The sequence below is a fragment of the Carcharhinus amblyrhynchos genome, chromosome 2 (assembly GCF_965287045.1).
Source record: "Carcharhinus amblyrhynchos chromosome 2, sCarAmb.v2.hapA, whole genome shotgun sequence".
In the NCBI taxonomy this organism is placed as follows: Eukaryota; Metazoa; Chordata; class Chondrichthyes; order Carcharhiniformes; family Carcharhinidae; genus Carcharhinus; species Carcharhinus amblyrhynchos.
In genome coordinates, this window is record NC_137325.1 from 134,079,043 (window position 1) to 134,096,404 (window position 17,362).

Genomic DNA, 17,362 nt, shown 5'->3' on the forward strand with positions numbered 1-17,362 from the left:
ATCTCAAGTAGGCTTACACAAACATTGTAATTAAGTTGCTGTGAAAATCCCCCAGTTGCCACACTCTGACCCCTGTCTGGGCACACTGAGCGAGAATTTAGCATGGCCAATGCACCCTAACCAGCACGTCTTTCGGACTGTGTGAGGAAACCACAGCACCCAGAGGAAACCTATGCCGACACGGGGAGAACGTGCTGACTCCACACAGTCACCCGAGACCGGAATTGAACTCAGGTCCCTGGCACTGTGAGGCAGCAGTGCTAACCACTGTGCCACCGTTCTGCCCACTTTCTATGTGTGGGTGTACCTACATAACATGGACTGGAGAGGCTCTAGAGGATAGCCCACGATCATCTTCTCAGAGGCAATTAGGGGAGGACAATAAATGCTGGCCTAGCTAACGAAGCCCAAAACCAATGAAAGAATGTTTCCAAAACTCCCTCCCTGAACGTGTCCACCTTTCTCAGTCTCTTGCTCCTTCTCTGAGACATTCCCAAAATCCAGTTCCTTTCACCAAGCTCTAGATCAGCTGTCCCAATCGGTGGCTCGGGGTCAAATTCTGTTTGATGATTCTGCTGTGAAGTTAATAACACTGCTGTGATGTTCCTGGAGATATTTCACAATGCTAAAGGTGCAATATAAAAAGCAAGATGTTGTTGTACCCTCTCAAATGTTAAAGAGCTCAAACGGATGCATATGTTTCAATATTTGGCTCTGATCATGTAGGAGCACCACTTCCCTGCCCCACAAGCACCTCCAATCCTAACCCCCTCCCTCCCCGAGTCCTGCTTAATTTGCTGTTTCCACCACATTACATTTTTCAGCCATTTCTGAATGCTATCTTTGTGCATTCTATTCATTCTTGGCACGTGGGCGTCGCTGGCTGTCCAGCATTTTTTGCCCATCCCTAGTTGCCCTTGAACTGAGTGGCTTGCTGGGCCATTTCAGGGGGCAGTTGAGAGTCAATCACATTGCTGTGGCTCTGGACTCACATCTGGGCCAGACCAGGTATGGACGGCAGATTTCCTTCCCTCAACGACATTAGAGGTTTTCCGACAATCAACAATCGGTTTCATGGTCATCATCAGATTCTGAATTCTAGATACTGTTTTACTGAGTTCAAGTTCCACCATTCACCATGACGGGAACCCGGGTCCCCAGAACATTGGCTGAGTTTCTGGATTAATAGTCAAGCGATAATCCCTCTAGGCCATCGCCTCCCCTCCGGTTCAACATTTCATTCATTTAATCCTGACAAATGCGAGGTGATGCATTTTGGAAGGAATAATGCAGAGAGGAGCTACGTGATAAAAGGTAGACCGATTAAGAGTATAGAAATACAGAGGGACATGAGAGTGCAGGTGCACAAGTCTCTGAAGGTGTCAACACAAGTAGAGAAGGTTGTGAAGAAAGCTTATGGAATGCTAGCCTTTATAGGAAGGGTTATAGAGTATAAGAGCTGCCGTCTAATGCTTCAGTTGTACAGAACGTTGGTTAGACCGCATTTGGGGTTCTGCGTCCAGTTCTGGTCACCTTACTACCGGAAGGACGTGGAGACTCTGGAGAGGGTTCAGAGGAGGTTTACCAGGATGTTGCCTGGCATGGAAGGACTGAGTTACGAGGAAAGGTTGGAGAAACTGGGGCTCTTCTCCTTAGAAAGACGGAGATTAAGGGGGGATATGATAGAGGCGTATAAAATACTGAAGGGAATAGATAGAGTCAACAGTGGTAGGCTTTTCCCTAGATTGGGGACAATTACGAGAGGTCACGATCTAAGGTTGAGGGGGGAGAAGTATAATTTGGATACGAGAGGAAGGTTCTTCACGCAGAGGGTCATGGGGGTATGGAACGCGCTACCGAATAGGGTGGTGGAGGCAGGCACGTTGGAATTGTTTAAGGTTTACTTAGATAGACACATGAGCGAAACAAGGATGGAGGGTTATAGTGGAGGGTATTAAATAGGGTCAGAGCCTCGGGACGACACCGGAAATGTAGAATTACATGTTAACGTTTTTGTCTTTTTATTCCGCAGGTGTCTGTCCACCTTGTTGTCAAACGAGGGGTATGCACACGGTGGATCGTGCGTGGGCTGCTCTTGGAGGTTCCGAGAGTGGCCTAGTACTTTGTGTCGTTGTGTGTGCTTGATCCTGGACCAGTAGATGGGCACCACAACAGCTCAGTGACTATCACTGCTAGCTGTGCAGATACATGGATTTGGGCCTGTGTCTGCGGGAGTTTGCGCATTCTCCCTGTGGTTGCGTGGGTTTCCTCCGGGTGCTCCGGTTTCCTCCCACACCCCAAAGATGTGCTCTTAGGCTGATTGGTGTACCAAATTGTCCCTACACTATTCTCCCCTGAATCTGGCTACATTAGGGGTTCCACTCACATAAACACAGGGCAGGGTAGATGTAGGAGGATGCGGCGGCACGGGCTCGTTGGGCCGAAGGGCCTGTTTCCCATGCTGGGTTGTTCTTTGTTCTTTGTTTAAGACAGTGTGATACATACTCTGTATCATGCTGGAGGGTCCAGCTGGATGAGGAACTTGTACCTGCAATTTCTGGGTTAACATCCACTTACGTGCATTACAAGCAAGGTCCAGAGACAGCAATTGGAAGTGGGAACTTTAATAAGTCTTCCGAACCTCAGCTCTGCATGGGTTCCAGTTCTGGTTACAGTTCCTATTAACATCAAAGATGCCATTGCCTGCTCTTGGCACAGCAAGAACTAATTTAATTAAAGCCATCGAACTGGTGCCAAAAGCAGCAATCTTATCACCATGCTTGTTACCATGAGCCAACTCAGCACCTGCCACAGAGCAAACCCTTTCGGTTCTGCACTGGCTTGGTTTCTGATCAGATAAAACCACCAACCCATCAGTGGAGCCGTCTAACCTGAAATGGAAGCACTCCTGAGAAAGTCAAAGAGTCGCAATCCCTCTCCCTGAAATGAGTATTTGCAACAGAAAGAATTTCTCTGGATCGGCTGTTTTCCCTAGGCTGAACTCCCTGGATCTAAAATCATTCCATTTCCACCTCTGTGCTTCCTCTGAAATGCTCGAGCCAGTTCTTGACCCTTTTGACCACCAAATGAATGTGAAGTAATGTTCCTCCATCATTGTGGTTTTAGGTTCTCTCCCTACCTAGGCTCCATCCATAGCTATTAATAAGACAAATAAGAATAGACAGATTACCCTTCTGTTTCGTATTGACCATGGCTGATCAAGCTAACGTACACATCTCTGGGCACTAAGGGGCAATTTATCATGGCCAGCCCACCTAATCCACACAACTTTGGCCTGAGGGAGGGAGTCAGGGCACCCGGAGGAAACCCACACAGACACAGGGAGAACGTGCAAAGTCCACAATAACAATCAAAGTTGGAATTGAACCAGGACCCGGGCACTGTGAGGCAGCAGTGCTAATCATTGTGCTGCCATTATGCCCCAGAAGAACATTATGTATTCTATTCCCAGAATATGGTAGATATTATAATCAGTCTTATCCTTGTGTGCAAAGTATTTGTCAGCTTCAACATAGAATTACATAGAATGGACGGCACAGAAAGAAGCATTCAATCCAACTGGTACATGCCAGTTTTGCGTATCCTGCTACCTGTCTTCACATTAGTTTATGAGACTATCCCTTTCTATTTTGTGTTTATCAGGCTTCCCCTTAGGTGTATTCATGGTGGTCACATGAACTGCTCCTTGTGGAAGCGAATGACATCACAATCAAACCACTCACAAGGCAAATAAAAGTCTTTTGAATTCCCGATAGGATTTATTAATGTGTATCTTTTATCCGTTGGCCTCAGTTTTACTCTCCTTCCATTTGCAACCAATAAAATCATTGTGATCTTAAAGATTGTCGTATCTTTGCAGATCAGGAACATCACTGCTGACAGTTCAGCTGAAACCGGTTTATTCTGGTTTGTTTATATAGATACACACATTCACAAAGGACCACAAGAGAGTGCAATTACAAAGATCTCTAAGAGGATATCCCTTAACCTTCTGTCTCTGGAGAAAAGAGACCCAGCCTGGTTAACCTTTCTTAACACCTATAATTTCTTAATTCCTATGTCATATTTGAATGTCTTGCTGCAGCATGGTTGACAGCTTTATTTCTAAGTGTCCAGATCACCAACAACCAGTCCTGGTCCCCCCATGCTGACACTATAGTTAAGAAAGCCCACCAACACCTCTATTTTCTCAGGAGGCTAAAGAAATTTGGCATGTCAGCTACCACTCTCACCAACTTTCACAGATGCACCATAGAAAGCATTCTTTCTGGTTGTGTCACAGCATGGTATGGCTCCTGCTCTGTCCAAGACCGGCAGAATCAATAAAAGGTTGTGGACGTAGCCCAGGCCATCATGCAAACCTGCCTCCCATCCATTGCCATCTAGGAAGTTTGCATTTCCTGCTGCCTTGGAAAAGCAGCCAGTATAATGAAGGGCCTCATGCACCTTTGACATTCTCTCTTCCACCTTCTTCAATTGGGAAAACGATACAAAAGTCTGCGAGTTTGTACCAACCGACTCAAAACAACTTCTTCCCTGCTGCCATCAGACTGTAGAATGGACCTACCTTGTATTAAGTTGATCTACTCTGCATCCTAACTATGACTGTAACCCTTATATTCAGCAGTCTCTCCTTTCCTTCTCTATGTTGTCTATGAACGGTATGCTTTGTCTGTAAAGCAAGTAAGGAACAATGCCCTTCACTGTATCCTAAAATGTCACAACAATAAATTAAATCAAATTTCTCATCCCTCTGTACATGAGAGCAGCACGGTGGCACAGTGGTTAGCATTGCTGCCTCACAGCACCAGGGATCCAGGTTCGATTCCTAGCTTGGGTAACTGTCTGTGGGGAGTCTACACATTCTCCCCTTGTTTGCGTGGACTTCCTCCGGGTGCTCCGGTTTCCTCCCACAGTCCAAAAGATGTGCTGGTTAGGCCATGTTAAATTTGCCATGTTAAATTCTCCCTCAGTGTACCCAAACAGGCGCCAGAGTGTGGCAACTAGGGGACTTTCATAGTAACTTCATTGCAATGTTAATGTAAGCCTGCTTGTGACAATAAATAAATAAACATGGCATCCATATTACACTCTATTGCAAACAAAATGTAAAGTGCAAGAACTCTATGTTTAAAAAATATTGGCGAACAATTAGTGATAATGATGAGTGGATAATCATATCTGTTTGAGGTGCTTCTAAACCATTTATCTATTCTATGATTCCATGAAGCCATTGCTTTGGGGAAGACAAGATAGATTTGCTGACCACAAGCTTTGAGATAAAGGGAGTCAGCATGGTGGCACTGCTGCCTCACAGTGCCAGGGACTTTGGTTCAATTCCAGCTTCTCGTCACTGTCTGTCTGCAGTTTGCACATTCTCCTCGTGTCTGTGTGGGTTTCCTCCGGGTGCTCCGGTTTCCTCCCACAGTCAAAAGATGTGTGGATTTGGTTGATTGGCCGTGCTAAATTGTCCCTAGCATGAGGGAATTAACAGGGTAAATATGTGGGGCTGTGGGAATAGGGGCTGGGTGAGTTTGCGTTCAGTTTGATGGGCCGAATGGCTTCCTTCTGCACTTAGGGATTCTACGATTCTAGTAAATGAAATCGATTCCCTACAGTGCAGAAGGAGGCCATTTGGCCCGTTAAGCCTGCACCGACAACAGACCGAGAAGTGAAGTGCTTTAACAGCTGGTTAAAATATTGGACAGAGGGACTTGAAAGAACAATTTGCAGCTATGGGAACTGAATACTTCTCACCACACATTTGTTTTTGCTATTCCTGCTTCTCCTCTTTAGCAGTAGTTTGGAAAAAAAAAATCCTCTTCATTGTATTAAGATACAGGTGCAAAGATCTTTCTCAAGGAAGGAAAAATGTAGGTCAAACTGTGTGTCTACTCCAGCATGGCAGGGAGCGCAGATTATGTGGTGTGAATGAACAAGGGAGTTAATCTTTGATGCGCCTTGTACAACAGAACATGGTTGAAATAGAAATTGCAAAAAAAAATTACAACCGAAGGTTGAAGGTGTTGATGCAGTATAAGAACATCACTGACTAATTCTTGCTGTGTGTTCTGGGTGCAGATCGCATCATCAGACTGTGTGAACAAAGCCAAGTTATCCTGTCCTTGAATTCCATTTTAAGGATGTCAAGGATTCCGTCACTCGTCTCAAAGTGTGAAGAGCACACTGAGAAAAAAAGCTGACTGCATTCCTAAAATAGAAATTTTGTCTTTTCCCTGCTGTGTCTCAAGTCAGCAGTGTTCAGAAAGGCATTGATTGAGGCAGGCAGTGGTCGGAATTAGAACGGAAAGAAGCGGAAGAATGTTCTTGGGAAAGGGTGAACACGTTGAATCTCAATTTACAGCAATCAGCAAAGGAAAGAGAACGTTCAAATGTACGGCCAACCCCAGCACATCACGGCGCAAACACAAGCATGTGCATGGATAATGGAGAGAGGAAATGAAGGAGAGTGAGGATAACGGAGAGTGAGGATAACGGAGAGTGAGGATAACGGAGAGGGAAGATAACGGAGAGGGAAGATAAATAGAATGAGGATAACACAGAGTGAGGATAACGGAGAGCGAGGATAACGGAGAGCGAAGATAACACAGAGTGAGGATAAATAGAATGAGGATAACGGAGAGTGAGGATAAATAGAATGAGGATAACGGAGAGTGAGGATAACGGAGAGTGAGGATAACGGAGAGTGAGGATAACGGAGAGTGAGGATAACGGAGAGTGAAGATAACACAGAGTGAGGATAACGGAGAGCGAGGATAACGGAGAGTGAGGATAACGGAGAGTGAGGATAAGAGATAGTGAGGATAACGAAGAGTGAGGATAACGGAGGGTGAGGATAACGGAGGGTGAGGATAACGGAGAGTGAGGATAGTGGAGGGTGAGGATAACGGAGGGTGAGGATAACGGAGGGTGAGGATAACGGAGGGTGAGGATATCGGAGGGTGAGGATAACGGAGAGTGAGGATAACGGAGAGTGAGGATAACGGAGAGTGAGGATAAGAGATAGTGAGGATAACGAAGAGTGAGGATAATGGAGAGTGAGGATAACGGAGAGTGAGGATAACGGAGAGTGAGGATAACGAAGAGTGAGGTTAGTGGAGAGTGAGGATAACGGAGAGTGAGGATAACGGAGAGTGAGGATAACGGAGAGTGAGGATAAGAGATAGTGGGGATAACGAAGAGTGAGGTTAGTGGAGAATACAGATAATGGAGAGTGAGAATAATGGAGTGTGGGGATAACAGAGAGTGGGATAATGGAGCTTGGGGTTAGCCAGTTCTCCAGACAAGCTTAGAGTCTCTCCCTGTCTGCTTGCCTTGAGCTGTAGGCCATCCAGTGGTTGGGATCCTCTCCCTCCAAAATGGCCTCTAGGCTCTAAGGGTATTTTCATTTTAAGATTAAGGAACTGGGACATTCTGCCTAACATCTAATATGAAGGGCAGTCTGCTGCTTCTTCAGTATGCAGGGCCTTCTGTCGGCTCTCCTGATTCCTTTTTATGTACCTCTGGAAGTGTTCACAATTTCTGTGTTTATTTTGCTAGTTTTGATTCCCCTTTTCTTTATCAGTTTCTAGGTCCTCCTTTGCTGTATTCTAAACTGTTCCCAATCCTCAGTGTTACTACGATCTGTGACAAATTTATAGACTTTTGCTTTTAATCTTAAGTAATCCTTAAGTTCCTTTATTAGCCATGGTTGGCTGGCTATTCATTGTAGGTTTTTCTGTCTTGAAGGAATAATATATTTGCTGTTAAATATATAGTAATTCTTTTAAAACTATCCACGCCTGTATACCATTCATTGACTCTGTCTACACTTCCTGCTGCCTCGGGAAAATAGCCAGCATGATCAAGGACCCCATGTGCCCCGGACAGTCTCTCTTCCACCTTCTTCTGTCGGGAAAAGGGTACAAAAGTCTGGGAACACGTAACAACTGTTTCAAGAACAGCTTCTTCCCTGCTGACGTCAGACTTTTGAATGGACCTGCCTTATACAATCTTGACCTTTCTCTACACCCTATCTGTAACTGAAACACTGCATTCTGCACTCTGTTGTTTCCTGCTCTATGAATGGTATGCTTTGTCTGTATAGCACACAAGAAACAACATTTTTTACTGTACACAAATAATAAATCAAACCAAATCCATCGTACCTTTGCATGACAATAATAACTCAATTCAAATCCATCATATCATTGAACAAATTTCCCCAAATCCTCTTCAGCTAATTTGCCCCGCATATCTTCACAATTTCCTCTGTTCATATTTAACATCCTGGCTTCAGATCGAACTACCTCACTTTCAAACATAATGGAAAATTTCATCATATTATGGTTACTCATCCCTAAAAGTTCTTTTAGAACAAGATTATTAATAGCCCTTTCTCAGTACACAATACTAGATCTAAATTAGCCTCTTCTCCAGTTGGTTCCTCGCCCCACTGCTTTAGAAAATCATCCTTGCCACACCCCAGAAATTCCTCCCTCATTAGATTTACCAGGTCTATTTACACCAATGATTACTGTGTTACCCATGCTACATCTCCTGGTTAATATCAATGCCCCACGCGGCCACTGCTGTCTGGTGGCCGATAAACAACTCCTGCCAATGTTTGCTGTCCCTTACTGCTTCTTAGCTCCACCCAATCAGATCCACATTTTGTCCCTTTCAATCTGAGATCCTCCCTCAAGATTGCACTGATCCCATTCCATTTTATCAGCACAACTCCACCTCCTTCTCCTTTCCGCCTGTCCTCCCGAAATGTTCAACCTTAAATATTCTTAAATAATTAAATTTCTCCCTTAAATATCCTTAAATATTCAATTTTCAGTCTTCAGACACCCTGCAGACATGATTCCCTGATGGCAATTAGATCATACCCGTTTACAACCACTTGTGCCTTTAAATCATCTACCTTGTTGCGAATGCTATATGCATTCAGGTGAAGTTCTCATGACGCTTTTTGCATTAACCCTCCTTCTAAGCCTTGCCGATGCTCACCTTATTTTTGCCTGCCTTCTAATTTCACTCGCTACTTTTCTACGAATGTTTGAGTTTCCAAACTGTCTTCAATAATATCAGTTCTTTCAAAACAAAATCTGCTTGAAAGATAATTGGGGTGGGGATGGCAGAAGGAAAATGCAGATGGTACATCAAACGCGTAGGAGGTTACTTGCGATATACAAATACACAGTCGACAAACCTTTAACATTGAGAACCAAGTAACACAGGGCTGTAAATCTGCGTTTTATACCATGAAGGATGAATTAATTTTAATTGAGGAACACGATTGACCTGCTTATTTTAAATGACGTGCAAAGATCTGGAACAGGTACTTTCCGAGAAGGCCATTACTCCAAAGGCGCCCTTGACCTTATGTTTTTTAAACAACCAGAGAAGGTACTGAAATTTAATTTGGTAGGGTCAGGGTGATGATGGCATCTATTTTTGGAAAGCAAGTGTGAAGATTTTGTTTCTCTGCTCAAAAGTTAGATTGTCTCTCAGTCATTGTTTACTTGCGTACTGTTGAATCTAATTTGCAAAGCAAAACAATTTGAGCTTCGCACTGCCTTGCCTGCTTTTTGTTTTGCTAACACTGTAATGATACGATCCATTAATGTGACAAAAGGATCTTGCTAAAACCCTCGCCAACTATTGCTGGGGGTGTAAATACATGGCGAGATGAGTATGCTATTGTGCTCTTTTCCATTGTTCTGTTAACCTGTGTTATGCTACTGTCTAAAATTGAAGACAACATTTCTCTCAGCCTTGTAATCTGCAGATCAAACATAAAGTCCCGATTTTTTTTTAAACAGGTACCAGAATAAACAGAAATTAGAGTCTGAATCTACAGTGTAACTCAGTTGACAGCAAGCTGGGGGTCCTGTTAGCATTTTGGGTAGCACGATGGCACAACAGTTGCCAGTGCTGCATCATGGCGCCAGGGATTCGGGGTCGTTTCCCAGATTGGGTGACCATCTGTGTGGAGCTCGCACGGTCTTCCCGTGTCTGCATGGGTTTCCTCCGGGTGCTCCGGTTTCCTCCCATAGTCCAAGGATGTGCAGGTTAGATGGATTGGCCATGGTAAATTGCCCCTTGGTGCATCAGATTAGGAAGATCAGCAGGTAAATACGTGGGGATAAGGTCTAGATGAGATGCTCTGTTGAAGAGTCAGCGCAGACTTGATGGGCTGAATGGCTTCTTTCTAATGTAGGAATCCTATTATTCGACCTCAGTAATGGTAATCATGCCCCTGGGTGAAGTTTTGAGGGCAGGAATTTGGTGGATGTAACCAAGGCTGATGATCCAGTGAGGTACTGAGGCGCTGTTGCCCACATTGCGTGGTTGCTTTCATAGAATCCCCTACAGTGCAGAAAGAGGCCATTTGTCCCATTGAGTCTGCACTGACCACAATCCCACCCAGGCCCTACCCCCATATCCTTACATACTTACCCTGCTAATCCCTCTAACCTACGCATCTCAGGACTCAAAGGGGAAATTTTAGCATGGCCAATCAACCTAACTTGCACATCTTTGGACTGTGGGAGGAATTCGGAGCATTGGGGGGAAACCCATGCAGACATGGGGAGAATGTACAGATTCCACACAGACAGTGACCCAAGCCAAGAATCGAACCCCGGTCCCTGGAGCTGTGAAGCAGCAGTGCTAACCACTGTGCCGCCCACATTCCTTTCTTTTGGATCAGATGTTGAACCAAGGCCTGCCTGGCCAACTCAATGGAATGTAGAAGAAACTAATAATGACTGGCATAGGGGTCACATGCCGGAATTTTACCCCCGCGCCCGCCACGGAATCAGAGCAGGTGAACGGCAGATAACGGGAATGTCTGTTGATTTTGGGCGGGAATTTCCAGCTCACTCGAGTGAGGCCGTGAAATCCTGCCCAGAAAGTAATCGAGGCACAGAGCGCAGAAAAGGCCCATTGAGCTTGCACTAACCGTAACTACCATTATAATCGCACTCATCCCATTTTCCAGCACTTGTTTATTTATTAGTGTCACAAGTAGGCTTACATTAACGCTGCAATGAAGTTACCGCAAAAATCCCCTGTGCCATATCCTTGAACGTGGTGATGCTTCAAGTACATGCTCCTCCCAATTTGGACACCCAACCTCATTTAAGCAATGACGATTTTGTGGCTCCAACATTTTGGCTCCAAACCATTATGCTTCTCACAGACAAATTAAATATTGACGCTGCTTACGTTCAGTCAGGAGGATAACCGAGGTTACAATCAGCGAGCAGATGACCAGGATAACGAGGAGTGCGATTGCTATCCCTTTCCAGTTTCTCTGAGGAGGGTTACTGCCCACCAGCTCCTGCAGAAAGAAATAGGATTATCAATTAACAGCCAAACACATGCATCATATATTTGGACCAGATTATGACATGATTTAAAACTGCAGTCATTATATATAAATGTACTTAAAAACACAGAGACACTCGGTAAACTGGGACCTCAGCCAATCACAATATATATAGGGTGATACGTTGGCACAGTGGTTAGCACTGCTGCCTCACAGTGCCAGGGACCCAGGTTCAATTCCCGGCTTGGGTCACTGTCTGTGTGCAGTTCGCAAATTCTCCCTGTGTCTACATGGGTTTCCTCCGAGTGCTCTGGTTTCCATCCACAGCCGAAAAGATGTGCAGGTTAGGTGAACTGGCCATGCTAAATTCCCCCTCAGTGTACCCGAACAGGCATCGGACTGTGGCAACTAGGGGATTTTCACATTAGCTTCATTGCAGTGTGAATGTTAGCTCACTTGTGACGAATAAATAAACTAACTTTAATCATTGATTTGGATGAGGGAACAAAATGTAACATCTCAAGGTTTGCAGATGATACCAAGTTGGGTGGGAGGATGAACTGTGATGCGGATGCTGAGATCCTTCAGAATGATCTGGACAGGTTGGGTGAGTGGGCTAATCAATGGCAGATGCAGTATAATTTGGATAAGTGTGAGGTTATTCACTTTGGAAGCAAAAACAAGAAGGCAGATTACTACCTGAATGGCTGTAAATTGGGAGAGGGGAGTGTGCAGCGGGACCTGGGTGTCCTTGTGCACCAGACTCTGAAGGTAAGCACGCAGGTGCAGCAGGCGGTAAAGAAAGCAAATGGCATGTTGGCCTTCATTGCGAGAGATTTCAAGTATAAGAGCAGGGATGTGTTGTTGCAATTATACAGAGCCTTGGTGAGGCCACACCTCGAATTTTGTGTGCAGTTTTGGTCTCCTTTTCTGAGGAAGGACGTTCTTGCTCTCGAGGGAGTGCAGTGAAGGTTTACCAGGCTGATTCTGGGGATGGTGGGACCGATGTACGAGGAGAGATTGACTAGGTTAGGATTGTTTTCTCTGGAGTTCAAATGAATGAGGGGGAATCTCATAGAAACTTATAAAATCCTAAGTAGACAGGATAGATGCAGGAAGGATGCTCCCATTGGTAGGGGTGTCCAGAACCAGGGGTCACAGTCTGGGGATTCGGGATGGACCATTTAGGATGGAGATGAGGAGATATTTTTTCACCCAAAGAGTGGTGAGCCTATGGAATTCATTACCACAGGAAGTAGTTGATGCCAAAACATTGAATGTATTCAAGAGGTGGCTGGATATAGCTTTAGGGGTGAATGGGATCAAAGGTTATGGAGAGAAAGCAGGATTAGGCTATTGAGGTGGATGATCGGCCATGATCGTAATGAATGGCGGAGCAGGCTCAAAGGGCTGAATGGCCTCCTCCTGCTCCTATCTTTTATGTTTCTATGCAAATGTTCAATTTGATGTAATCAACAACAGTGTACCAATTTTACAGTGAGTGGACTATGAGAGTCAACTGCTAAATTTGTGGGGCCATTTTCTTCATTATCCCAAGCAGAAGTCAATGCATGTATTAGCCCCCTTGTGTATGTCAGTGAGGGGTGGGATACATGTTGAAGGACCATGCTGCTGATTCTTTATCAGCTCCTGTGGAGACAGAGGGAGCAGGAAGTGACTGGTAGGAGTTGCCATGACCTCCGCCATCCATTATCCCCCATCAGCCGGCTCCGAATGCCCCTTCCTGGGACTTGGCTAAGCACCATTGCTGGATGCAGCAAGCAGGAATGTCGTTCGGATGACTTGGCAGTGGGGGCACTGCCTGTGGTTGGCAGCTCACGGAAGTGCGCAGGTGGGGCTTGTAGATGCACTTCCATGGCTGATTTGGGCCGATCAATTCAGGGCACACTCTGAGTGTGCATGACTGAATCTCGGCACCCAAACTTGTAACAGGTCAACGTCTCCCACCCTTGTTATCAGCAAAATATACGTCATGTTATCTGTTCCCTCTTCCCTTTTATTTCCAAGACGGTGCTGGAGCGATGCAACTTCTTGCAAGCTGGGCCCAGCATACCTTCAAACTCTATCTTTCACTCTCGTTCTGTGTTTCTAAAACTTCATCTTAACTCTTTTAAACTTTCTAACCATCCTTTAATTCAAACTCTTCCATCAGACTTTTGAATGGACCGCCCTCTCATTAAGTTGATCTTTCTGTACACCGTGGCTATGACTGTATCACTGCATTCTGCACTCTCTCCTTTTCATCTCTATGAACGGTATGCTTTGTCTTATATATGTATGACAATTTTGAATCAAAATCAAATCCTGCGCTCTCCCTTTAGTTGTTCCATCTCTATTGGTGGTGTTGGCTTAGGCTGCGATAATGGCAGTCAAGTGGCCATTTTTTTACGGGTAAGCCTGGGTGGATATTAGTAACAGGGAATTGCCCCTTAGTGTCGGGGGGGCTAGTTTGGGGAAATGCATGGGGTTATGGGAATAGGGCCTGGGAGTGATTTGTGGTGCAGACTCAATGGGCCAAATGGCCTCCTTCTCCACTGTATCATTCTTTGAATTGAATGGTGGGAGAAGTGCTGATGGGCCTGATTCGTTCCTCATCTGATATCCATGCGCCCACACTTACACACACACACACACACACACACACACACATAAGCAAAGATGCACAAGCAGGAATCACCATTTGAATTGCCCAAGATTAGTGAAGTGTCCCTTTGCCTTGATCAGCTTTATCAAACTGCACCTTCAAACAACCAGTTCTTTGCAGCTTGCCTTAATACTCAATGTAAAACAGTATAATTTTAGCAGTCAAAATTAAATGGTCCCATTATTATGGCTGCTTTGTTCCTGACCTTTGCTGAACTCGGAAGAATACATCATGTGTCTCCATTGTCTCCAGTGTCCCAAGATACTATTACATTTAACCTAGCTGCAAGAGTTTAATGGGATGTATGGTGAGTGAAATAACCTCTAAAATGTGCTGGCAATGCATTTGCCATCATTTTTACACTGTTAATATTATATACTGTGTGTACTGTGTGTCTTTATTATTAGTTTTAAAAGAGAGGTGTACTATAAAGGGTCACCTTAAAGAAGGAACCAACGCGTTAATGTATATTGGAGGTTATAATCTATCAGAAAGTCTGACTGTGTGAATTAGAGAAAAACAGATACACTATTTTACTCAACCCTTACATGCTGCTTAAAAGGCCATTATTTTCACTGTTAACACAGTCTCCTGATGAGCTGCATCTGACAATACCGATGGAAGCATCTCAAACAGTACCATTGCATTTTGCTCGCTCTTCTCTATGTTTAAACAAGCAGACTTTTGGTGGGCGCACTTTGAAGACAGCATGCCAGCTAATAGAACACAAAAAGAGGCCATTCAGCCCATCAAGTCTGTACTTACCACAGCCCCACCCAGGCCCTATTCCCATAACCCCACACATTTACTCTCCTAATCGCCCTGACACTAGGGTCAATTTAGCATGGCCAATCAACCTAATCTGTACATCTTTGGACTGTGAGAGGAAACTGCATTACCAGGAGGAAACCCACGCAGACACAAGGAGAAAGTGTAAACTTTGCACAGGTAGTGGCCCAAGGTTGGGATTGAACCCAGGTCTCAGGTTCTGTCAGGCAGCAGTACTAACCACTGTGCCAGCCTGCCACCCAAGGTCCATCAAGTCAGTTTTTTTTTATATTGAGAAGCATAAATATGTCCCACACATGAATAAAATAAAATGGAGGGGAGGGGTCAAGGGCCACAGGTCAGGGGCACTATTGAGACAGAGGAAGGCAGATAAATTAAGCGGTGATAAACTAGGTGCTGGGGGTTCAGAAGCTGAAATGTTGCAGAAACAAAGAAAGGGTGAGAAACAAGCAGCCTCGCCAGAGTGAGATCGTACAGAAGAATCAGTTACAGTTGGAGACGGTGGAAGGAGAAACAAAATGCTTTCTTTTAAACATCTTGAAGCCGCTGAGCTATTTTCGGAATAAGCCGGTTGGGATAGCGGCCTAAATCCTTGCAGCGGGTAGGAGGAGCCAGGGAAACTCCTTGCTTGGCTGGCCTGCCTGTCTGGGAAGAGAGTGCCCGCTGAGGCAGGATCTTCACTGCTGGTGGGGTAGGAGGCCGGGCGCGAGCAGGAAGCTGGCCAGCTGACCCAGGAAGAAGTGATGCCATGGGAACCATAGGGGCAGCCAGCTACTGAAGTGGACTGCTTAAAAGGCTCACCTTGAAACTCATCCTTCACACCCCTTCACCATCCAAGTATATCCCATGCTCCATCCATACCATCTCATGCCACCCTCCCAGCCCCTGTATCATTTATATTCCCTATGCCTTCTTCTACCCTTCCTTCCTCCCCTATCACCCCTGATGTATAGTAAGTCTTCGGAGGCAGAAATCCCTTCACCAAAATCCTTTTATTTACAAACTCTTAACAGCAGTACGCAGAGGGCTAATAGTTAGCAAACTATTTCTGGGGGTGTCAGAGGAACTGACACTCCCAGCTAAATACAAGGAAAAGACTCCCTGATTGGCCCATCAATTGGATCCTTAATCAGAGAGTTCATTCTCCGATAGGCCAACCTCAATGGCCTGATTGAAGTCATTATGTCTCATGCCCCCATGTCAAACTCAGCCCTTCCACCCACCCCCCCTCAGGTCCCTCATGCCCCCGTGCCAGGCTCTGGCATCTGCATGCCCAATTTCCCAAAGTACACTTTCTGGAGCCAAGGAACACCACAGTATAAAGTACGATGCGCAAAAACGTGCTTTGGAATGATGTAATCTAATGACCACATTCCCTTTCTCATTCTTTCATGGCCAATATTTTTACTGTCCATCCCTAAATATCCTTGAGAAGGTGGTGGTGGGCCATCTTCTTCAACTGCTGCAGTCCATCTGGTGTAGGTACACCCACAGTGCAGTTAGGAAGGATGTTTGATCCAGCGACGGTGAAAGAATGGAGAAGGAGTTCCATGGTGAGCGGCTTGGAGGGGAACTTCCAGGTGGTGGTGTTCCCATCTATCTGCTGCTCTTGGTCCTTCTAGTTGGAGGTCACACTCAGTCAAATGCTGCCTTGACGTCAAGGATCGCCTGAGCCATTTTCCACATTGTCGATTAGACGCCGGTGTTGTAGCTGGACTGGAACAGCTTGGCTTGGGGTGTAGTATTTTCTGGAGCACAAGTCTTCAGTAATATTGCTGGAATATAACCTTTCGCAGTGTCCTACACTTTCAGCTGTTTCTTGATATCATGTGGAATGAGTCGAATTGGCTGATGACTGACATCTGTGATGCTGGGATCCTCAGGAGGAGGCCGAGATGGATCATTGACTCAGCACTCCTGGCTGAAGGTTGTTGCAAATGCTTCAGCATTTTGTGGTGATGCGCTGGGCTCTTCTCTCATTGAGGACGAGGACACTTGTGAAGCCTCGTCCTCCAGTGAGTTGTTTAATTGTCCACCACCATGCTGGGCCACGAGGTGAAAGATTTTGGCTGAGTACAGTTCTGCGCAGTGCCTCATGGATGCCTAATCTAGATTTGTTCAAAATCTGTCCCTTTTAGCAGAGTAGTGGTGTCACACAACATGCTGGTGGGTATCTTAATGTGGAAACGGGACTTTGTATCCAGAGGTACGGACGCACTCCTACCAGGGCTGTACAGGACAGAGGCAGCAGTGAGCAATAGACTGATGAGGACAAGGTCAAGTAGGTTTCCCCTCATGTTGGTTCCCTCATCACCTATCACATACCCACTGTAGGAGCTAACAAGTCCTTTAGAGCCTAGCCAGCTCAGTCTGTGGTGGTGCTATTGAGCCACTCTTGGTGTTGGGCATTGAAATCCCCCACCCAGAGTACATTTTGAATGCTTCCCATCCTCAGAGATTCCCCCAACTGTTGTCCAACATGGAGGAGTACTAATCCATCAGCTGAGAGCAGAGGTGAGGGGAGCGCCATGGGGGGATAGATGGCA

At 45.5% G+C, this 17,362-nt stretch overlaps 1 protein-coding gene across 2 annotated transcripts in view; it reads right to left on the reverse strand.

Annotated features, from left to right (window-relative positions):
- The window catches only part of dpp6a (dipeptidyl-peptidase 6a), a 961,250-nt gene that overhangs the window by 447,977 nt on the left and 495,911 nt on the right, over positions 1-17,362 (reverse strand). For both annotated transcript variants that reach the window (XM_080217553.1, XM_080217561.1), the window contains exon 2: positions 11,260-11,374. In XM_080217553.1, coding sequence (XP_080073679.1) covers positions 11,260-11,374 — 115 coding nt within the window. The remainder of the gene's footprint in view (positions 1-11,259; positions 11,375-17,362) is intronic.